Genomic DNA, 23,918 nt, shown 5'->3' with positions numbered 1-23,918 from the left:
TGGGCACACATAAAACAGCTGCCACCTGGAGGACATTTTAAATGGCTATACACAACAAGCCATTCATTTTGCAGCAGCAAGCAACCCATCAATTGGCAGGTTTTTCCTCCTGCCATTGTGACCCTTTTTCTTTTCTACTTTTTTCAAAGTGTGTAATAGCAGAAAGAAAATGAATAAACCTATGTGTAAGCAGTGCTTGGAAAAGTTCCTGTTTTGGATTACAGTCCCCAGTGGCCATGCTGGCTGGGGCATTCTGAGAACTGTCATCACCAAAAGTGACTTTTCCAAATTATAGATGTGCGTACCAACAACACTCCCAAGTGATGGTGACCAGCACCATGCATTCAGTTTATAAGTTCATAGGACTTCATCATCATGGTTTTGTGGGAAGTGGAACATTTCAGTTATGTTTCAGTTATGCATGTCACACTTGGTCACAAATCAAAGAAAATGCTCCTTGTGGAAAGCTATTTGCACTGTTAAATCTGTTAGCTATGCTGGGACTCCTAGCAAACCCATTTATTGAGATTGGTAATTGAGTTTGTCCTGATTTTGTCCTGGTTGCCCTTGGTCTGACCTTTCAAAAGATGTCTGACATTTTGATTGAGCTGGGTTTCTGTTATATTTGGCTAACATTAAAGATGAAAGTCTAGGTCAGAATTTCAGAAAATCCTCTCTGTTCCAGCAAGTACTTCAGTTGCTAAAGAACTTACATTTTAAATTGATTTTCAGGAGATTAACCATGTGTGGAAAGAGACAGTGTGGTGTGGTGGTTTGAATGTTGGACTAGCGCTCTGGGAGACCCGGGTTCAAATCCCACTCAGCCATGGAAAACTACTGGGTGACCTTGAGCAAGTCACGGTTTTTCACCTTCTGATGAAGGCAAGCCATTCCTCCGCTCATCTTGCTGAGAAAACCCTGTGATAGGTTTACCTTATAGTTCCAATAAACCGAAAGTGAATTCAAGGCATACAGCTACAGTAACAAACCATATGTGGGCTATATTAGAGTGATATTATTTGCTTCTTAAGTCGAATGTACATTTTTACAAAAATAAATAGCTTTTTGGAGACTGAGCTGGAGGAGGTGCTTCAATCATTTGCCTCTACTGCTGTCCCAGTCCACATTAGGGGTCTAGATTGTTGTTGTTGTGGTGTGCCTTCTAGTCATTTCTGACTAATAGTTACTTTAAGGTGAACCAGTCATGGGCTTTTCTTGGCAAGATCTGTTCAGAGGGGCTTTGCCACTGCCATCTGGGGCTGAGAGAGTATGGCATGCCCAAGGTCACCCAGTGGGTTCCATGGCTGGTCTCCAGGGTCCTAGTTCACCACCCAAACCACTATAGAACACTGGCTCAGGGGTTTGGATACAGAGGCAGTTATTTGAATGAAATGAAAGGTCCTGTCAGTGCAGTGGGTGCTTTCCTCCCATTGCTAATAGCCATTGTGCGCACACACTCAGTTCATCCAGAAAACTACTGGAGTTGAGACTGGGACTCATGGCAGGGGGAAAGGTCAAACCCTCCCCTCCAGCTCAGCCCCACCTTCTGTAAAGGGCTTTTTAAAAAAAAAAAACCATCTGTGCCAGGACTAAAAAAGTAAATCACACACACTAGAACTTAAAATGTTTGAGACCCCCCCCCCATGGTTACCCAGAGAGCTTCATGACTCAGTGGAGCCCCTACAACTGGATTTCCCAAATCCCAATCCAACACTCTAATCACTACATCATGTTTTGGCATTCTCAAAGGATTTGAACAGGAAACCTTTGGCAGCAAAAGTAAGTTATTTTACTGCTGGGCCATTCATTCTCTCCTTGGGGAAGCTTGGGGGCTGTAATTCTTTTAAGAAAGTAAGGAATTCTCATGGCCTTTGTTGAATTCATTGTTAAGAAGTATGACAACTAAAGTGATGCAAAGCCAATACAAGGTTGAAAACAAATAATAGCTTATAAAAGTATTAAAGTTATTTTGAGAGAGACTAGACAGTACACATGCACTCCTTGGTGTTACTGCTTTGCACTTCTATTCACACTTCTCTGACATCTACCCTCCCATTGTCCTTCACAGAAACACTTACTATTACAGTGCCATTTCACTCCACGTTACACTCAGCCACATCAACTAAGTAATTTTCTCCTAATTCTATGTTCAGATATAGGACATTACAGAGTTAAAATGTTCACCCACTCACTATCTTTTTGCTTCCACAACATGCCTAGCCTGCTGTGCCTCTTTTGTTCCTTTTATTGCCATATCCATGCCCATTCTCTGCTGTGCCTAGGGCCATTGTGAATGTAAATGATTTGCACAGGTAAAATGACCATCAGGCATGAGAAACTCATACCGGATGACACCTTTCTCAATGCCACCCACCTTGATAGGCACCTCTGGTGGAAAGCTGGGAGAGGGTCTTCCAGATATCTGCTCCAAGACTCTGGAACTCCCTTCCTAGGAAGACTAGGGCTGTATTCACACTGCAGAAATAACCCAGTTTGACACCACTTTAACTCCCATGGCTCAGTGCAATTGAATTCTGAGTTCAAGAGCTCTGGTGCCACAACAAACTACAGCTCCCAGAATTCTCAGAATTCTGTAGCATTGAGCCATGACTTAAGGTGGTGTCAAATTGTATTATTTCTGCAGTGCAGATGCTGCCCAGACTAGTTCTCTCCTTGCTGTCCTTTCTCTGTCAAGCAAAGACTTTTCCATTCCAACAGAGATTTATGAACTGGTTGTTGTACTCTATATAATGGGTTTTCTGTTTTAGTGCTCTACTGTTTTTAATCTATGCTTTTAAATTAATGTTTTATATAATTTTAATTCTATAGGCAGTTTAATATTACTGTATTTTAATCTGATTTTTGATATGTTTTTATCTATTTATAGTTTTACTTGTATCTGTGTTTATTCTGTGAGCCACCTTGAGTCCCAATTTTGGGAGGTGAACGCAAGTTATAAATTAAGCAATTAATGGTTAATGATAGGGACAATGGATATTGATACTGATCCTTGGGAACCTAAGCACTTTTTGAAACCCAAACCTTAACATTGCCACACCAAATTTGAAACTGTAAATAGGGGGAGATATTTATGGAGATGTAACTCTGCGTGCACATAATGTACTGTTGGGTTGCTTGCTTGCTTGTTTATTATTTATACATCACCTCACAGCCCACAAGGGCTCCCACAGCAATGCATAACAAATAAAAGTCTATAAACAATATGGCATAGTGGAGAGTGTGACTGTGGTGTAGCGTTTTGAGTGTTGTACTACAACTCTGGAGACCAGTTTTTAATTCCTCACTTGGCCATGGAAATGCACTGAGTGGCCTTGGGCAAGTCACACATTCTCATCCCCAGAAAACCCTGTGATAGGGTTGCCATACGTCAGAAATGACTTGAAAGCACACAATAACAAGCAAACAAACAATACACAGATTTTTTTAAAAAAATGTTATCTCCATCAATAAGAATCATACTTTTGAAACACTACTATTGCAGACTATGTCAATGCTGGCTGGGAAATTCTGGGAGCTGTCATCCAAAAAAGTAAATGATTTGGGTAGAAATCAGTGTAAGCTTTGAAATCCTTTGAAGTAACTCTACAGTTGTTCTCGTTTATAAAAGAAAAAAAATCATTGTATTGAGGTCTGAAGATAGGCCCTTTCTTTTGCTAGTATACTTATGGATACAAAGGCCATAATATAGTTAGTGTTCTATGCATGCATATGCTTGCCTGTAAAAATAGTTAGACATTTTTGTCTGATGCACAATATCCATATTCAGTTCAAAGTTGCAGAAGCACAGTTGCACATGTGGTTCCAACACTCATACAGATGCACACTTAGTTGTGTATTCAGTTATGTATTTGGCTGAGCATTCAGTTGCATATTTGTTTTTAAATTCAATTGCTCAGTGTTGCCATCTAACACAAGGGTCTCATAGAACAACAGCTGATGGACATTTGTAATAGACAAGCCTGATGTAGGATCTCAGACCTGCGTATATAAATGCCAGTGCCATTATTAACAAACATAATTAAACAGACGTGGATGACGGCATCTTGTAGGTCACTTGTCTTATATAAATATAAGTATGTGTTGCAATGTGTTTGTGTAGTATGGCACACAATCTCAAAAATGTCTCTAGAAGATCCCAAGATGACCCCATAGAAATTATGTTATTTTTAGCATGAAAGTAGACCCTAACTAGACTCTCATTTCAGTAGGACAAAATCGCCTATTGTAATAAATGGAGGAAAGGGTAGCTTAGATACCAGGGAGACAAATTTGCAGCAGGGAAATTGTTTGCTGACTTTTTACCATCAGGGAAGATGAGAGCCTCAACACTGCAGGTCTTTCTTTTGTTAGGTACATTTATATCCTACCTTTCCTCAAAATAACTTGAGGGCTCTCCCATAGGCCAGGCTAAGTAATCTGTGACTGGTCCAAGGTTATACAATGAGTTTTATGATTTAGTGGGATATCTGGGGACTGTATGTTTTTTAATGTGGCACATATCTGCAGGTGACCATATATTTATGTTTTGTTTTTAAAATGGGTGCCAGAATGCTCCATATTTGAATAGCACACTAGGGAGTGCCCAGCCTTTAACGTTTCTTTTTAATAAAGATAGAGAGTTAATCAAATGCTCACAAAATGCCACATACTCAGCACAGCGATGGCAAGGGTATTGTCCAGTAGGTGACTATGACACTTCTGTAATTGCATACGGCATGGTTGCATGAAACACAAACAGTTGCTTAGAGAGGCAGGAAGAGTGAATCATATTTTCTTCAGCCCCAAAATATTGCACTTTGACAGCTGGAGACATATGCTAGCAGGGTTAAACATCTCCAGATTTCAGAATAGCATGTTTGTTGCCTGGCAAAAACAATCATCTGTGGAAAAGACTTGATGGAAAGCAAGCCAAAGAGGAGGACAGAAGGAGAGCAGGGTTGCTTCAGTTTCTGATGTTCTCATTTGTTGTTTCTCCTCTTGTATTGTAGGGAATTTTAAAGGTCTGTGTAAGCAAATCGATCACTTCCTCGAGGACACAGAGTATGAAGCCGACACAGCAGAATATTTCCTCCGTAAGTCTGCAGCTTCTTTTCCTTTGAACTATCATGTGTGCTGAGTGCTGCTGGATGCCCTTCGTTCTCTGGCTGATGACATTATACAACGTTCATTCCCTTGAGGATGAGCGCACTGGAGATGGCAAAATGGGGGAGGCAAGTTAAACAGCACCTCTTAGCCTGTGCGTGTGTGTGTTTTGAAACATTCTGGAGTCACGGGTTCCATCTCATGCCTTTTCTGGTTCTCTTGAACACATTTCCTCCATATTGTTTTTCTAATAATTAAAACAAGAATAAACATACTTATGATAAAGTGTATTTCAGTGCAAAAGAGACTTTCTGACTGCAAAATGTCAATGACATTCAACTAATTTGTGAATGGTACTCGTCTTCCACTGTGTCTCCTCCGGTACTTCTCCTGTCCAGTATATCTCCTGCTCGTGGGGGCAGCTGGTGGGGAATGCACCACATTTGGGACACCAGCACTTTTGATGATCAGAAGAGAAAAGTGCAATGCATATTGATGTAGAAGAACCTCAAAGACAAACCATACTTTTGTAATAAAAAAAAACCTGAGGTACAAAAAGAGAGAGAAGAATCTGAAGTATTAAGGCAAAGATCAGTTATACATCTTAAAGTGAACTTTAAAAACAATTACATAGCTATGATATTAAAACAAAACATTGAATTAAAAAAGATTTTAAAGATTTTAAAAACATAGCAAGAAGTGAAAATAAGTACCAACATTTTCCATCCAAAAACTGTGGTCTTTCTAGCTTCATCTGGGGACTTAGGCATTGGGGGAGAAGCTCCCATATTCTCTGACAGGATTTCAAAAGTGTACAACTAGGATTAACATGATAAGGATTCAAACGGCTGCCCAATTACATGTAGGAGCATGCCATTTTATCCTCATTTACCTAAACGTAATCCCAATTGACATTAGTGGAATTTACTACTGATTAGATACATGGTGGACAGCACTCTAATGCCCTACCTTCTTTGCACTACTACTCTGTACTGGCACATGTATTTAGCTCATACCATCATGGTGTTAACATTTTTTTATTATTATTCAGATTTTGGAGGCCCAGTCCAGCTGTTATTTCTGGACTGGGCCTCTAAAAAATCTCAAAGGATAATAAAAACAAGCTTGATTTCAAGAGCCTTCCCTATGGTGGGAAAATAGTGTTATAACAATCGTCATGGCTTTGGATTGTACAGTGAATATAGGATAATGCTAGCAGTAGCTAATAGTCATGATGGTTGTGGGTGCATCTGTATAGCAGTTATTGAGGAGCACATGTAGGAGCATACCATCAACATTATGTCCTCACATGAGCTTGCCATGGGGATTGGGTTAGACACTGTGAGAACAGAATTCTGAACTAGATGCACCTTTAGTCTTGTCTATCAGGGCTATCCTTTTAGAAGGTTTTGCAAATACCTTTAATGTATTTGTGCGTTGATGGGGGACCAATAAGATCCAGTGTTGGGTTTGGACCAGGAAGCTATGGATTCAGCTACAAAGCTTTAAGGTGGCCCCAGCATTTCTTTATTTCTAATCTGTGAGAATATAATGCAGGAAATGGTAATGTGTGCCACTTAGAGAAAGAAGGAGATTCAGATATGATAAATACATGCATGCTCATGGTGTTGTCTGTTCATCACACACATAACTGCATAGTCAAAAGAGTGCTGATGGTGACTCCTTTTGGTGACAGGTTTTTGATTGTTTAATCCTCCTCTTGGTGATGAATTAGTTTATTTGTCTATTTATATATTGGTTTTCAGGCTTTATCCTAAAGGTATCAGGAACAAGAGCAAAAAAATGATCATATAATACAAAATAGTATCACAAAATAAATTAATATGTAGCAAAATATAATGGGGGCAGATGCATCCTCTAAAATGCCTGGGCAGACTAATGTCCTCAGTTTACACCACAAAGACAGCCAAGTTGATGTCAATCATCCTTCTCTAGAAAAGGTATTGCATAAATGGGCAAGGAGAGAGATGAAAAGCAACTTGCTAGAACTCATAAGCCTGAAGTTTGGGTACATCTCTATGTCTTTAGCATTGCACAGATGACTTGCATACCTTGTTCTGGAAAGACCCCAGGAAAGCAGTAGTTTCCTTGGTTACCATATTTCTGATAGGGTTGTGTCATCTCTTGGGAGCATACTGGGTCAGGTTCAAGAAGGTCTGGCTTGGCCCATACCACAAGGTCTTGTCTAAGGAAGCAAGTCCTCCACAAGTCTGAGTAGAAGAGAAAGTGTTCAGCACCCTGGAGAGATTTCTGTAGAACCTGCTCAGCTGGACAAGAAAGGGGCGGTTATTCCCAGCAAGGAACTTCTAACAATTGAGAGATTAAGTAGGATGATCAGCTCAGAACCTTCAGAAATTCTACAGCTGCAGATTACTAGCAAAACCTTCAGAAGCCCCATGCTTGTTTGCATATTTTCTTCTGAACCAAAGGCCAAAACCTTGCACTGTCAATGTAACTACAGCAACAGAGTTCTGTTGTCATAGTTATGCCAGCCCCCAAATCCTATCTTTGTGACTGGCAACACCCCAGCCAAAGTGTTTCTGAGATACTGCAGATCAGGGGTGTTTGGAGATGATATTTGTAGTGCTCTCCCAGTTGTGGGGTACATCAAGAACAAGCAGGTAGAGAGATGCCTCAGGGTCCTGCAATAACTGCTTGTCTCGGTACATCTCATAGCCAGAAGAGCACTGCAAACATCATTCCCTAGCACTCCAGTTTGCAACACCTTGGAAACGTTTCAGTCTGCATGCTCCCAGGTTGCAATGGTAGGATTTGGGAGTCATGTTTGGTCATTCATGGCCATAAATATTAATCCCTAGCAGTTACAAGATGGCAGGTCCAGCTTACAATGTCACAACTGCTGAGCAGAATACCAGGCATATTCTTCTGAGCCTCCCTTGCTGAAGTACAAAATACTTTGGGATGATGTGGTCTCAAATGGATAGGACCTATTGGTTTTACAGAAAATGTACTCCTGGTGGAGGGTAAAAATGCTAAAGCTTTGTTTCCTTGAAACAGATTGACACAGTTGCTTACGTTTTGGATTCTCTATGTAGGAGCAGTTATGGGAAATGTCAGGATGAGTGCATGCACTCCAAAAATTACTACTGGAAACAAATCCTACAAAATGAGCTTAGAATGCACGGATAGGCTTGCTTTTGCATGATGTGTTGGGAATAAAAATCTTTTCCCAGCCAGTCAAAACTGGATAGAAAAGACCCTGCATTGCTGCCACAAAACTCTGTTGTTTTTTAATTTGTTTTAATAAGCAATATATGGAAAGGGAAAAAAGCTAACTGGGATGCACACACCCATGGTCTCAAAAAAAGATCCCTCAGTATGTAGGGCATCGTCCTCAGATGGTGAATATCTCCTGGCATTTGCTGACATCCCCCACTGTTAAATCTCATTAGTGCTTTCCAGAAGTCATTAGCGTAGCGTAGCACCATCTCTGAAACATGGCCAGAAATCTGGGAAAGGCAAGAGATATTTGTCTTGTCAGTCTAATACAGCTTTGAAATCCTTTGAACCAAAACTTAGAGAACTTACATTTTCAAGATGTGCTCTGGATGTGGACATGATAGCTTCTTTCTTTTCCACATAGCTGTTCATGTACGGAAGTAGTAATAGCATGTAAAAAACCTTCCCATGTTTTGTTTGTGGTTTTGTGCATTTCCAAAAAAAAAAATTATGCCTTCTTGAGTAAAACAACATAACACCTAGCCAAATCAGGTGGAAAACAGAATGGCTTGGTGTGTGATCATCTTCTGTACTTGGTAAAGCAAACTGAAAAAGCCAAAGGGAAGGAAAGGAAGGGCACAAAAGCTGGAGCTTACTCAGTATGGAACAGGAACAATGGCAGCACTATTGGGTGCTTGTTTTCATGTATACCTTGTATCCTGTTCAGTCTAACATTTACCATCTCTTAGACAAACAAATGTGTGTATGCGTGCATGGACGTGCACACACAAACACACTTACAAAGTGGTGAAATTTGATTCAAAGGTTGTAGGAAATGTTGTTGTCTCACAATTTTCCTGAAGTTCTCAGCCAATTTTGAGCTACACCTTAACTAAGGGACCAGTGGGGGCTGGAGGGGGGGTAATGTTATTTGCACCTCCTAAGAACAACTGCATTGTTTAACATTTTTGGAAAAAGTCCATAAACCTCTTGATACTTCAGGTTTTGCTTTGCTTCAGATTTGGAATTGGGGGGGTTGTGTTTATTGGAGTTCATGCAGCTCATGGGACATAAAAAGTCTCCAAGGATATAAAATGGTCCTAGACCCACCAAAGTTCCCTACTGTTATTGGAAATAGTTTTTTGTGGGTTTTCAGGCTATGAGTGGCCTCATAGCCCAAAAAACCCACAAAAAACTAAGGATGGAGGCCGTGAAAGCATTCGACTTCATATGTTATGGGAAAGCTTCACCCAGAGTAGGTAAGGGGAGATTTTTAAACAAATAAATGTTCCCTTGATGGAGAACTGACACAACTCAGAGTACACAGGGCTTGCTGTAGATTTTCTTTACATTTGCTTCATCCACTGGTCTCTGCATTAGAGGGTTGCACTGCAATTCTCTTCACTTGCCAACTGACTCATACAGACACAACGTCTGGCATCATATATACCAGTTCAGGACTTTCATGATGGAGCAGGGATGGGCATCTCTGGCCTTCCAGATGCTGGGCTGAAGTTCCCATCAGTCCTAGTCAGACTAGCTAATAGTGAGGGATCATGGAAGTTGCAATCCAGCAACACCTGGAGGTCAACAAACTGCCCATCCCTATGGTAGGGGCTATAGTTCAACTAGTGTTTAAATTGCTGGGCACCATCCATGAAAGATTATTACATATCTTTCTGGGAGACCTATACGATTTTGTTAGTAAAGCAATGTTTGTCCATTCCTGAGCATATTTGTACTGTCAGGGGTCAAACTCCTGATGCAGGCACTGGTCACAATCCAGTTCCTATCAGATACAACTAGTCATGCATTACTGGTCTTACAGGAGGATTCACATTTTCATCCATAGCAAAAAGCTGCATCTAGTTAATTGTTTGAGTCCAGAATAATATCATAGTTCAGGTGCCAAGATGCTTACTGATACCTCTTTATACTGTTGGCATATCAGTCTGCTACCATACCCACATCTCCCTTACTAAACTGGGGCAGTGGCTTAACTTGATTCATCTGTGAAGTTTTCCATTACATACATGAGACCAAACATGATAGCTTAGTTTACGACCTTATCATCTTCCAGGAAAGAATGCTCCTGCTGCTATTTCCTTCTAGATTCCTAATAACTGGTGGAAATAAAGGATGCAGGAAGACAGAAGGTTTGAAAGGTCTTGCAGTAATATTGTGAGAACAAAGCAGAAGTAACTAAAGTTTTGTGGTTTAAGTATTTCATAAGGATTCTTGTTTCTTTTTTTTCTTTTTTGAATGGACCATACTTTAAAGGATATACAATAAATTGGTTCATTTTATTATTATTATTATTATTAACCTTTATTTATAAAGCGCTGTAAGTTTACACAGCGCTGTACATCAATTTTTTAGTCAGACGGTTCCCTGCCCTCAGGCTTACAATCTAAGAAGACACGACACAAAAGGAGAAGGGAGTGGTGGTGGGGAATAGGATCAGGTCCAGCAGATCTTTTCCACCTCCGAGGCCTGGACCAAGGCAGATGGACTGGAGGAAGGGCTTGGCTTCTTGATGGATGGTTAGAAGGAGGCTTCCTGGGTCAGAGAGGGGCTCACCTCTGGGAATGCTTCTCTAAACAATATAGTCTTTAATTCAGTTTTGAAACTGGGCAGAGAAGTGATGAGGTGTGCATGTGGGGGAAGAAGGTTTTTATCACACCTATTCTATTTTTCAAACAATAAAAGTAGTTAGAGAATGGTGAATTAATACATTTTACCTATTATTGTGTACTGGTCATTCTACATTGCATTAGTGCTTTTGGGGATTAAACATTTTAGATGGCTTTTGTACATACTTGCAACAACAACAAAGAATAACCCTGATGTTTCCCAAAGCACTTATGTAAAACATGGATTCATGTATATCTGGATACATGGCCCATATGCCACATGTCTCAAACTGAAACACACTGTGAGAGGGTGGGATGTGTGTGGGTTTGCGTGCGCACACACTAGTGTGTGTGTACATGTCTGTTTAATATCTGCATGCTACTGCCATCTGCTGGCTGGATTATATGAGGATGGGATGGATGAGATTGAGCACATAGGACTCTGCCTTCATTTATGTGCAATGCATATATGTTTTCCTCAAGTGTATGTCTGCATGCATGTAAGGATTGTTCTTCTGACTTCCTTAGAAAATTCCTCCACATCCACTTCAGCAAAATGTCTGTGTGGTTTCTTTTTTAATTTTCCCCACAATGTCTCCACTTGATTGTAGCTGTTGCCTGTATGCTGAATATCACACTGCACTGACAATAGTTTTCTGGCCTTTCGATTTCACTGTCTGTTTGTGCAGAGGGATATGCCTTTGGGTTTTCTGGTTGCATAAAGCACCCTGGTAAGCCTCTGCCCACAACCAGATGCCCTTTGACTGCTCTTCCTCACCCTAAGTGCACTGCTGGTTTCTAATAAACAAGATGTTAACAGTTCATTTGTAATAGCTCTCTTCTTCTGTTGATGCTCTCTTTCTCTTTCCTCCTTCTGTCTCCTCATCACCGGCCTTTCAATTCCTGTGCTTCTTTGCTCTGTCTTTTTTGTTCATCTTCACTGCAACCCTCACCCTCCCTTCTGTTTCTTCCTGCTCCACTTTTCTCCCATCTGTTTCTCTTCCCTTCCCCTTGGCTCATACACATGCCATCACTCCTCCCTTTCCTCTCCTCTCCTCCCATCCCAATGCCCCTTCCAACCCTACCCCACCTCTTCTTTGCTTACAGGGGCTGTAAGGGCCTCTAGTATTTTTCCGATCCTGAGTGTGATTCTGCTTTTCATGGGTGGACTCTGCATTGCAGCCAGCGAGTTCTACAAAACCCGACATAACATCATCCTTAGTGCCGGCATCTTCTTCGTGTCTGCAGGTAAAGGAGGGACAAGCGGGCTGCCCATCTGTGAGGTAAAAGAATGGGGGAGAACAAGTGACAGAGGGAGGGACCCCATGTGTTGGAAGCAACAGGATAGGTCAAAGGGTTAAAGAAGAGGTAATAAACATTTGTGCAGTTACAGTGACAGCTACTTATTTCTGAATCTAAATTAATTTAAACAGTCTTTCAACCATAGAGACGGGAGGAGAGAACTCACAGTTATTGTTCATGCTGGGAGGTTATAACCTGTTTTAGGTGAGAGTCAACCCAGGAGCCTTTTCACACAACACAATTAAACCACTACCATTCCACTGTAACTACTATGGCAACATAGTATGGAATCCAAGGATTTACACTTTAAGAAGGAATATTTAGAATTCATAGCAGCCAGAGGGCTCTAGTGATTCCCCCATATAATAGATTTCAGGATGCCATAGTATCCAGCCACCATAGTTAAAGTGAAATCATCATGTTATGATTGTATAGTGTGAAAAGACCCCAGATATGACAATGGAACTACCCTGTTTCGGCTCAGTTTTGCTCCCATTGTGTAGAAGAAACTCATTTTTTAAAGCAAAAAAGGACAACTTAGCCTGCGCCTAGAGTTTACCTTCCTGTAGCCTTGCTTTTTTTTTTTTCCAGCTGAGCTCACTTGTAGCATTGGCGCTACCAACTGAGGATCAGAGTGAGATCATTGCTTCAGGCAGTAGGTGCTGGGATGCATGGAAATGGTGACAAAGTGCAAGATGGAACTGTGTGTACCACATATGGCCTGCCCTGTGCTCCCTTTGCTAGCTTAGCTGCCTTCAGCTGCAGTGAAGATTTCTGTTCCTTTGCCAGTGCTAAGGGAACATTCAGCTGCCAATCTGGTTTAATTCTGCATGTGGAATGGAGGGAGGCAGAGAGTGCCATCTGGTCCTTTACCTCAGACAACAAAAGGTCTATGGTGGGACAGGCTGTTGGTTGTGCCATGATATCTAATATAAGGAAAGATGGTACATACATGCTTTAAAATAAATATATGCACCACAGCCATGCCTGTGTCTCCTTCACTCTAAAAAATTGAGTCCCAAGTGCTAGGGGAAAGATGAGATAAAAATAAATAAATAAATAGAATTGTCATCATTATCATTGTTGTCATCTCCCAGTTATGCCCTCACTTTAGACAGGATACGGATTCACAAAAACAGAACATGGGAAGTTAGTTTTTAAAGTAAATTGTTGCATCTCCAATCTCCCCCCCCCACCATCCCACCCCAGTTTGTTAGTGTTCTAGTTTGAAACTTTTAAAAGTATCTCTTTATTTTCCCATTTCTCAAAACCACCAAAAAAAAATATTGCTACTTTTGAAAACTTGTTTTTGAAAATATTTTGAGTTCTATAAATCACTGATATATGGTATACAATGCACTCTCCTCCTGTCTACCTCATCACCGCAACACCTACAATAGAGCATGACACAGTAGCATGAGATACAGTGCAAGCCAGCACGTGAACCATGTGATATTCCCCTCTAGTATTTACTGAGGCCACCTGCCATACTGAGAAAGTAACTAAAAATACATACACTACTAAGGGAGTGAAGCTATCCCATGTAAGTTATAATTGTAAGGTACTGTCGTTATACCTTTATTTCTTGTGCGGAGGAATTAATTCCATACTCTGCACCCAGACTTAAGATCTTCTTCTGCCATGTACAGTTTTGGTCCTGGTAGTTCAAAACCTCAGAAGTTGCAAAGTAAGTTCAACTATTCATCTGTGAAATCAGGAAGATTACCCCAAGGATGATGCTTTCCAATAGGCTTTACCAAATGTTGAAAGTAGACAATAAACTCATAGCTTGGTCTTCCCACTGCCTTCATTGCACATTTCATGTGTAGAGAAATCTAGCACATAGCCACTGCTTGGTTGGCTGCATAGAAAGGATGGGAAAGAACCATCTCACTTATTATTATCTCCTTCCTAGACTGCGTATTTAGAAGATAATGGCCTGAAATTGGAAAAGTTATTATTATTTTTTGTAGCACAAATCCCAGAATGCCCCAGCTGGCACAGCCAACTGGTAAATTCTGGGATGGGTGGTGACTGTACTACCTGGGGTATTCTGGGAGCTGTCCAAAAAATAACTTTTCCAAGCTGTACAGTGGGCCATATAGACAGGTGCAAAAGATGATGGTGTTTTATCTTGAGCACAGCAGAGAAATAGTGTTGTTGCTTCTTATCATCTTTCTTTTGCCATGGATTTGCTTAAATTTATCACCAGCAGTTTTTAAAAAGAGAGAGTTCAAAACTCCAACAGCTTTTTATTATTTATGCACTGCCTGCAAGGCTGAAGAATAAAAAGAATGAGTTCAGAAGAATGAACAAGACTTGTTTTGTATCTCAAGTCTAGTTATCACTGAAGGCCTAGGCCTGTGCCTAGACTGTATCACTTAGACTTGAAAGTGGAGGTTGATATCACTGAATGCTCCTAAACTGCCTCTGTGCAGTACTTCTGATTAGAGGAAGAAGATCTCCAACATAGTCTTCACTCTGATCCTAGCTTTCTAGATTCAGTTATTATTGCTTGCCTAATATAGCCTTCACCCTGATATGCTATCTTTCTAGATTCAGTCATTATTGCTTGCCTGTTTGCATAGAGAAATATCTGATTGTGTGAATCTACAACTGCACTTAGAAGTGGCATAGCCTAAGCACTGACTTTCCACTAGACATTGGGGAGGAAAACAGACAGAGGGCAGCATTCTCCAATCTGGGTCCTTACAGTTTTGTGTGGACTACAAATACTTTCACTCCCTCCAACACAACTACTAGTCACACCGACTCGGAATGGCGAGGAACATATTTTGAGGGAGCTAGGTTGTGAATAAGGGCATAAATGCCTTAAAAGCACCAGATCATGTCTGATCTTGGAAGCAAAGCAGAGTCAACCTTGGAACCACCAACAAATACCAGGTGCTGTAGGCTATATTTCAGAGGATGGAACTGAAGGAACCACCTCTGAATATTCCTTGCCTAAGAAAACCCTATGAAATTCATGGGTTTGCCATAAGTCCACAGGTGACTTGAAAGCACACACACACACCAGTTACCAAAAGCTAACCTAGAATTTCAGTAAATATGAAAGTTGTGCAGGAACCTTTCAACTCTCTTCTAGAAATTCTGCAGCATCTATGGAGACTTGGCTGATTATAATGGCCTGTCCCATAATCTATGGATGTTACCTCTACTTCGTATTTGTGTCATCTATATTTGCATCCACTGATGATTGTGGATTACATGTCATTGTAAGGTGCTGAACATTACTTTTGGGTTCAGAAACTTGGATAGCTACCTTAAAGATTGAAGCAGATTCAGTGCCCCGTCAGCAATGGAGTCCTAGTCCAAATACCACTAAACCAAACTTCAGCACTTTGAACAGCCCTTTTAAACTTCAGGACAAAGCCCGACATGGATCCATTGGCCCCCTAAAGCTGGAGCTGCCCACCACCCCTTTTGCCGTGCTGGAAGGTCAAACTCCCAGTATATATGCCAACCTTAGTGAATCTCAGAACCTCATAATAAGTGATTGTAAGAGCCAAAGTTGCCTGCTCAAGCTTTCCATTCTATCAAAAGGAAAGAAGCAAACATGGGTAATCAATATAGGCCTAAGGTTAGGACATTATATTTTTTTAAAATATTGATTTCTCATTGTTATGGCTTTTTACAGTGACCTTGACAGGAAACCCAATTTTTAAATCAAAAAGGGGCCAGCTTTGTCTGTGCCCACAGTTTACCTCCCTGTAGTCTTGCTTTTCTCCTAGTTGAGCTCACTTGTGGCATTGGAGTTCTAACTGAGGATCAGAAGTGTTTGGAGAAGGGGCAGAGCCAGACCTACCATTAGAGATAGTTGCCCCAGGCAGCAGGTACTGGGATTAGTAATAATTATATTTTAGGTTATTTGTAAATGTTAATGCACTTTTTAAAACTGCAAAAATGGCCAAAAGCACAAATCTCCAAATGCAACATTTTAGGAATAATTGTAAATGTTTCTTGTTACCCAAAAATTTACATTGTTGTTGTTGTTATCTTGTGCCTTCAAGTCAATTCTGACTTATGGCAACCGTAAAGTGAACTCCAATGCCACAAGTGAGCTCAACTAGGATAAAAGCAAGACTACAGGGAGGTAAGTTATCGTGGGGTTTTCTTGGCAAGATTTGTTCAGAGGACACTTGCCATTTCCTTCCCCTTGTGCAAGGTCACCCAGTGAGTGTCATGGGAGTCTAACCTTGATCTCCAGAACTATAGTCCAACACTTAAACCACTATGTTATGCTGGCTCCTAAAATGTATATTATTAGTTGTTGTTGTTTTAAAAAATGTTATCATCTACTTACCAATAATAATAATAATAATAATAATAATAATAATAATAATACCACCAAGAAGAGCCATTACAACAGCACAAATTAGAGATACCATCATTAATTATAACATGGCCCAAGTATAATACAGTCCATGGTAACTTCTGAACCTAGGGACCCTTTCACATTACACAGTTATAGCACTAAGATTCCACTTTAATTTCCATGGCTGCATCCTATAGTAAAGCACTAGAACTCCCTGGCTGAGAATTCTAAATGTGCCTTCCTAAACAGCAAATCCCAGGATTTCATATGATGTGGTCATCAGAGTTAAAGTGGAACAATAATGCTATAATTGTGCAATGTGGGAGGGCCTCAGATTACTCAGACATTGTGGGTAAGTTATGACCTCATTAATGGCACACTCATTTTCCTAGAATAAAGCCCAGAGAGTGATATTCTCATCAAATTGCTCCCCAAGGTCAAGTCTGTTGCTTCTTCTCTAGGGTGTTTTAAGATGTATCCAGAGGAAAACAGCTACTGAAGATATATCCCAACAAACCCTTTTGGCTTAGATGGCAGTTAGATCTGGAGCAGAAACAGAATGGGAAAGGGCACTGTATTCCATCTTGTGTACCCTTCTGTATCCTCTCAGAAATATTAATATCCAAATCATATCATTTAGGAATGTTTGTGGCTGTCACTTTGTGTCCATCAGTAAGAGGCTCAGACCAATGGCTATGTTTATATGTCCACCACCTGCAGCACAACCAGAATTCACATCATCTCACCACTTCTGCTGTCGCACTGGCTTCTCACACATGTTCATTTCAGCACTATGACAATCTGTTAGACGGTGACAATGCCCATCACCTAGGGAGGAAACATACATCGACAAAACGGCTCTACAGAATTAGGAGAACCATCATATTACTATGTCTTAACTATTAAGAGTTATGAACAATGGACATAATTACATTAAAGGCAGCTCTACAACACTTTGTGGAACAGATACCAGTGCTTTGCCATGCACTGCGATTGCAATGACTGGTATACCTTGAAATAGAAATAGCAATAGCAAGTACATTTCTATACCACTTATCAGTGCACTTAAGCACTCCCTAAGCAGTTTACAAAGTGTAAGCTAATTGCCCCCTGGGTACTCATTTTAGTGACCTTGGAAGGATGCAAGCCTGCATCGAGCTTGAGCCCTTTCACTGGTATTGAACTCGCAACCTTATGGTTTTGAGTGAGTGGCTGCACTGTGCCACCAGGGCTCTTGAAATGTTTGTCAGCAGTTAAACCTGCTGCATTGAATCAAAAAGGAGGGTATTTGTATGATGCAAAACATCTATAGATCTTCAAACTCCACTGCTTTCCAACAAAAAAATTATCTATTTTTACATTTAGGTTCTGCAGAACTTACACCTAGATACCACTGCTTCCTAAGTAGTGGGAGAAGAAGGCTGAAGCATTAATATTGTAGGACCTTTGGAATTAAGAGGGTGGCAAGTGGGAGTTATTAGTCAAAATCTGCTTTTGGAGCAAATATACAGCCTTAGATTGGAGAAGAGTCAAATTTGTGCATGAGGTGAAGTCACATACCCAGGTTTTGTTCCTGCTCCTGTGCTTTTATATAAGTAGTGAACATTTCAGCACAATTCCTCCCCCACAAAAAAATGACTTCCTATAAATGTGCTGGACTACAATGCCATCAGCCCTAGACAACAAAGGGTTACTCGGTGAAGTTGAACAAAACTGTATATAAAACATCTGGTCAGTGTGATACTGGGAAAGGTTGCTCCAGCAGAGTACTGCAATATAAACTGGTTGGTTGACAGGCCTTATATTATGCTAGTTGTGTTATAAATTAAAAACAAAACAAAACCAGATTTTTAAAAAAAAACAAACCTGAGACCTAAAGAAGAACTAATATGGGGAAGAGGTTAAAATGGCCAACTTAGATTATGTAATAATAATAATAATAATAATAATAATAATAATAATAATAATAATATTTATTTGTATCCCGCCTCTCCCTGTATTGGACTGAGGAGGGTAACAACAAACAAGAGAACAATAAAAATGCTACACAACAACTCTCAAGTAAAAACATAGCAAAACATCCTAAAACTCCCTCCCACCCTAAAACAGCAATTCCCGATAAAATGCTCCCAATAAAATCAATAAAATCAATCGCGATCACAGTCCAGTGGGAACAGCTATGCCATTGGAGAGTGAACATTCCAAGGAGGTCAATTTGGGAATGCCTGCTGGAAGAGATCCATTTTTATTGCCTTCTTAAAGGCCTCCAAAAATGCTATATGGCGGATCTCCTCCAGCAGGTCATTCCAAATTTTTGGAGCGGCAACAGAAAACGTCCTCTGAGAAGTCGTTACCAGTCTGGTTTTCTTAGACTGCAAGAGATTCTTCCCAGAGGACCTGAGAGTGCAGTAAGGATTGTATGGGAGGAGGTGTTCCCTCAGGTAAGCTGGACCCAAGCCATGTAGGGCTTTATGTAAATTTGTTTTGAATCCCTATTCAGCCATAAACCTAACCGAGTGATACTAAGAAGGCCCCTGCCTCAGTCTAAGGCTTAGGGTGCATCTGCACTGCAGAAATAATGCAACTTGGTGCCATTTTAAGTGCTGTAGCTGCATCCTATGGAATCCTGGGATTTATAGTTTTACATGGTTTTTATCCTTCTCTGACTAAGGGTGCTGCTGCCTCACAAAATTGCAAATCTCAGGATTCTGTAGGATGAAGCCATGGCAGTTAAAGTAGTGTCAAACTGCATTATTTCTACAGTGTAGATGTACCTTTAAGCTCTAGTAGCTAATGGCTCCCATATCAGTGGGACAGTGAGTCTGCTCTGGCCTTTAGTCCATATTTTAGTCCAGACTTTAAGGATGCTATCCCTGATCTGGGCCTATTTGTGAGGAAGGGTTCAGCACCTTGGATAGTTCCTTAAAATTCAGGTTAACGCCAAAGCAGAAATCACTGTCAAACTGACATGGCAGTTACCTGCTCTCCATAGAATCCGCTCTGCTTCAGAGGTTGTTGTCAGAATAAACAGAGGACATGTATGTTTGCCCTGAATTCTTTGGAGGCAGCGTGGAATGAAAATCTAATAGCCAGAAAGGAAAGGGTCAGAACAAAAGGAGTCAATAAAATGTCTTTTAAAATCTTGCATCTGAAAAAATGAGCCATCATCTGCAAAAAGTTGAGCGATAAAATAAATATTCTTCAAGTTGACACAGGGCTCTTCTGTTGTTTTTGTGCTTTAAATGGATTTGTGTGGTCATTTGATGTATGTGTGTATGTAGCAGATGTGCAGCTCATTTGGAAAGATAGGTTTTCTCACCAGCTAGCATGCCCATTGAGTTTGTGAGTTCTGCATGGAATGTGGTTGTGGGATGTTTATTAAAAAGAAAATAGGAAGCACCAACAATTCAGCTACACTGTTCTCCATAGCACAGTCCTAGGACTCTGCAGATGTTTCACTTATAGTAAAAAGAAGTGTCTGTTACACTCCTCTCCCTCCACAATGTGCCCCAATTGTGCACAAGAAATCTTTCTTTCTTTACATTTATGTGGGAATCATGAGGCCTTACAGATGCTGAACTGCAGCTCCCAGCAGTCCTCATCACTGGCTAGGCTGGGTAGGGCTAACTGGACTTGCTTTATACAGAAACAGAGACTAATACTGGGTTGGCTCTGGCTAAGGAAAACTCCAAAATGAAAAAAGGAGTTTCTCTCCATATTCTCCAGCAAGTTGCTCAGTAATTCATAAGCCCTCTGCCTTGTTTCCACTGTATGTACAATCAATCGACACCATAATTTTTCAAAGGTAAAAAAGACACCTTATCCATTTTCCCCCACCTTCTTGGAAGGGCCTGGACACCAACCTGACCAACACACATTGCGACTGTATCCCCTTTCATGTATGATTATACAGTAGGCCCTCGCCATCCGCTGGGGTTTGGTTCCAGGACCCCCCATGGATACCCAAATCTGTGGATGTTCAAGTCACATTAAATACAATGGCATAGTAAAATGATGTCCTTTATACAAAATAGCAAAATCAAGGCCAGCTTTTTGAAATTTATATCTTTTTGGAATATTTTCAAGCCATGGCTGGTTGAATCCATGGATAAAGAATCTGTGGATATGGAGGGCTAACTATACTCCACAACTTGGGAAAGTTATCTTTTGGACTACAGCTCCCAGCAACATGCTGGCTGGAGGATCCAGGGAGTGGCATCCCCAAAAGTAATTTCCCCAAGCTCTGAATGCATAAAAGGGGCCCACATTATGTATACCAGCCCCAACCCTACAGCAAGAACCTACTGGGCATGGCTGCTCATAAAAAGGTACCTCAGTGGAGTGCATAGACATATACAATGGGCCCCCAAATGTGCAGATTGGCTACGTGCACTCATGTGCAGGTGCCCCTTTGCAGATGGTCAACACAGGAGTGTATTTGTGCAATGTCAGGAACTGGGGCAGCACATGGAGGGGCTACTTCCTGTTAATCATAAGGGACTAAAATGAGTGACAAAAAAACTGTACCTCCAACCCACACATCAGATGGATTACACAAAAGCTACAGTTGGTAGCTGTGCTGTTCAGATGCTGTTTTTAAAACATGGTCATGTCATTTTGGGTCACTGGGGGGATAATTTTTCCCTAAAATCACCCAGCAGTCACCCATGACATCAAGACTTCCTCGGTTAATACATATGGCTCCAAGGGGACAATCTCATCAGCATTCATAGAATCACAGAACCATCAAGTTGGAAGGTACTACAAGGGTCTTTTAGTGCAACCCCATCATCACCACCATGCAGGAATACATAACTAAAAAAGTCTCAAAAGATAGCCACCCAACCTTTGCTTAAGGACCTCAAAGAAGGGTTGTCCACCACCCTGTGAGGCAGACCATGCCACTCCCAAACAGCTATTGGTCAAGAAATGAGGTGGAATCTTTTTTCTTCTGATTCTAATGGTTTCTTCTCCCTTGCCCTTTGTCCTCAGGTCTGAGTAATATAATTGGCATCATTGTGTACATATCAGCCAATGCTGGAGACCCCTCGAAAAGTGACTCCAAGAAGAACAGTTACTCTTACGGCTGGTCCTTCTACTTCGGAGCCCTGTCCTTCATTATAGCTGAGATGGTGGGAGTGCTGGCCGTACACATGTTTATTGACCGGCACAAACAGCTGCGTGCCAGTGCTCATGCCACGGACTACCTCCAGTCCTCTGCCATCACCCGCATACCCAGCTACCGCTACCGCTATCAGAGACGCAGTCGCTCCAGTTCCCGTTCCACTGAGCCTTCACACTCCAGGGATGCCTCTCCCGTCGGGATCAAAGGGTTCAACACCCTCCCATCCACAGAGATCTCGATGTATACCCTGACCAGGGACCCCATGAAGGCTGCCACTACCCCCACCGCCACCTACAATTCAGACAGGGATAACAGCTTCCTCCAAGTTCACAACTGTATCCAAAAAGAAAACAAGGACTCTATCCACACTAACACAGCCAACCGCCGGACCACCCCTGTATGAAGCCGTCGAGAGGGGGCTGAAAATGGGGGGGAACAGGGAAGGTGGGTGTGGGACTTGGGTGCAGAAGGGGAGGGAGCAGTGGGGGAGGGCGGCAGGGTGGGGAGAGGAGAAAGCAACCCTGGGGAAACCTTCCAAAAGCAAAAAACAAACAAACAAAAAGAAAAGAAAAGAAACAAAAACATAAGTGAAACATCCGAAAAGAAACAAAATGCTGAAAAAAATGAAAAAGAGAAAAAAACTTTCAAAAAAATCAAGAGAAATAAATTTAAAAATATTAAAAATAGAAAATAAATTTAAAAGAAAATGCATGATTTCCCATGTACCATTATTTTAACATTTAATAAAAACAGATTTAAAAAAGGAACCAAGAAATAACAAAAAAAATTAATAATAATTTAAAAAAGAAAACCAAGTGGGATGAAGAGGAGGCAGCTCTTTGGATTTGGGGGTGGGGGTACTTTTAAGTTTGGTTTGTTTTTTGTTTGTTTTTTTAGTTTGTTTTCTTTCTGCTTTTAACCCACTGTGGACTTGTAGGTTCCTGAGGATCTCCAGGCAGTGGTAAAAATGCAAGGACTTAGTTTCTCTGTAGATGCCTTTCTTCACACTTGTGTTGGGGCCTGCCTGAAATAACTTCCTGAAGCCCTTGGAGTGACTGGGGATTCAACACATTCTTGTTGGGTCCACAGGGCTTAACAGTAACCTTTCTATCCTTGAGGACTCGAAGGGTTAATGCTGATTTACTGATCTCTAGGTTTCAGAAAGTTCAGGCTGATCAACTCAGCTTCACAACCATGTGGCTATCCTGGGGTTAAACAGTGACATTGCAAAAAAAAAAAAAAAAAGTTTCATAAAAAAAAGTGGCAATTTTTTAATAAAAGAAAACTAACTATAAATAAATGTAAATATAATAAGTGGATTTACTTGCAAGAAAGCCAGATAGTATTTTTCTTTTCATCTTTTCTTTTTCCAGCTTGAAAACTGTGAAAACTAAATTCTTAGGGGTTGAGAGGCTTCTAAGGAGAAAATGGAAATCGAATCCATTCAGCAACAAACAACAGAAACTTTTAAAAAGACTCCTAGAACTTGGTCAGCTGTTTGGAGTGGGTTGTATTTCCCCCACAGGCCATGAGAACTTTGGGCTGGGGGAAAAGAGATCTCCTCCCAAGGAGAGATAGATGCTGCTAATGCTGGGTTCGGAATACTGAACAAGGACTAAACATGACACTGGAGACCTCTGCTACATTCCCTCTCGGGGTAGGCAAATGTGATGCTCCCCTGCCTTCCCTCCAAGGCTTAAAGAGAAGCAGACAGGCAGAATGGTTCCTACTTGCTGCTGACTTCCATTTGGTTTATGTTGCTACCTTTCCTGTTTCAAGGATAAGCCTTCTTGCCAGATTTAACTGTAGCATCCCTCCCATACTCACCAACCAAGACTTAGCTCCAATGACAAGTACATGGTATGAAATGTTATTTTCTAATTTCATTCTCTTGCCAGTCACCCAATGACTGTTGGCTCGCCCTGCCTTACATAAAAGAGCCACCTGATCAGCATTTGGCTTGCCAAGATTAGCATGAATCCCTTCTGGCCTTGAGTTTTTAAGAATGCAAAAGGAAGAATTTTGCTAGGTGCAGCTTTTCTCACTACCACAGCACGTGATGGGAAAAATTGCAACCACTCATATTCTTCTAAACTGTGTTGAAAGTCCAGGGAGCTAGGTTGTCCTTTATGAAATCTGGCAGGTCTACAACTTTCAAAAGAAAGAGAAAAAGGATAATCCTGGAGCTCAACCTCCTTAGGGATTCCAATTCAACATC

General features: G+C 41.0%; 1 protein-coding gene across 2 annotated transcripts in view; it reads left to right on the top strand.

Moving 5' to 3' along the window:
- CACNG2 (calcium voltage-gated channel auxiliary subunit gamma 2) overlaps positions 1–22,135 on the top strand; it is a 181,532-nt gene extending 159,397 nt beyond the window's left edge. The window contains exons 2-4 of one of the 2 annotated variants that reach the window (XM_042466474.1): positions 5,010–5,093; positions 12,045–12,185; positions 21,568–22,135. In XM_042466474.1, coding sequence (XP_042322408.1) covers positions 5,010–5,093; positions 12,045–12,185; positions 21,568–22,103 — 761 coding nt within the window. In that variant the 3' untranslated portion in view covers positions 22,104–22,135. The remainder of the gene's footprint in view (positions 1–5,009; positions 5,094–12,044; positions 12,186–21,567) is intronic. The other variant, XM_042466475.1, reaches the window with a different exon arrangement.
- The last annotated feature ends 1,783 nt before the right edge of the window (positions 22,136–23,918 follow it).

Source organism: Sceloporus undulatus, chromosome 5 (genome assembly GCF_019175285.1).
Source record: "Sceloporus undulatus isolate JIND9_A2432 ecotype Alabama chromosome 5, SceUnd_v1.1, whole genome shotgun sequence".
Lineage (NCBI taxonomy): Eukaryota > Metazoa > Chordata > Lepidosauria > Squamata > Phrynosomatidae > Sceloporus > Sceloporus undulatus.
The sequence above is the reverse complement of the archived record's forward strand: the minus strand, read 5'-3'. Positions and strand labels throughout refer to the sequence as shown.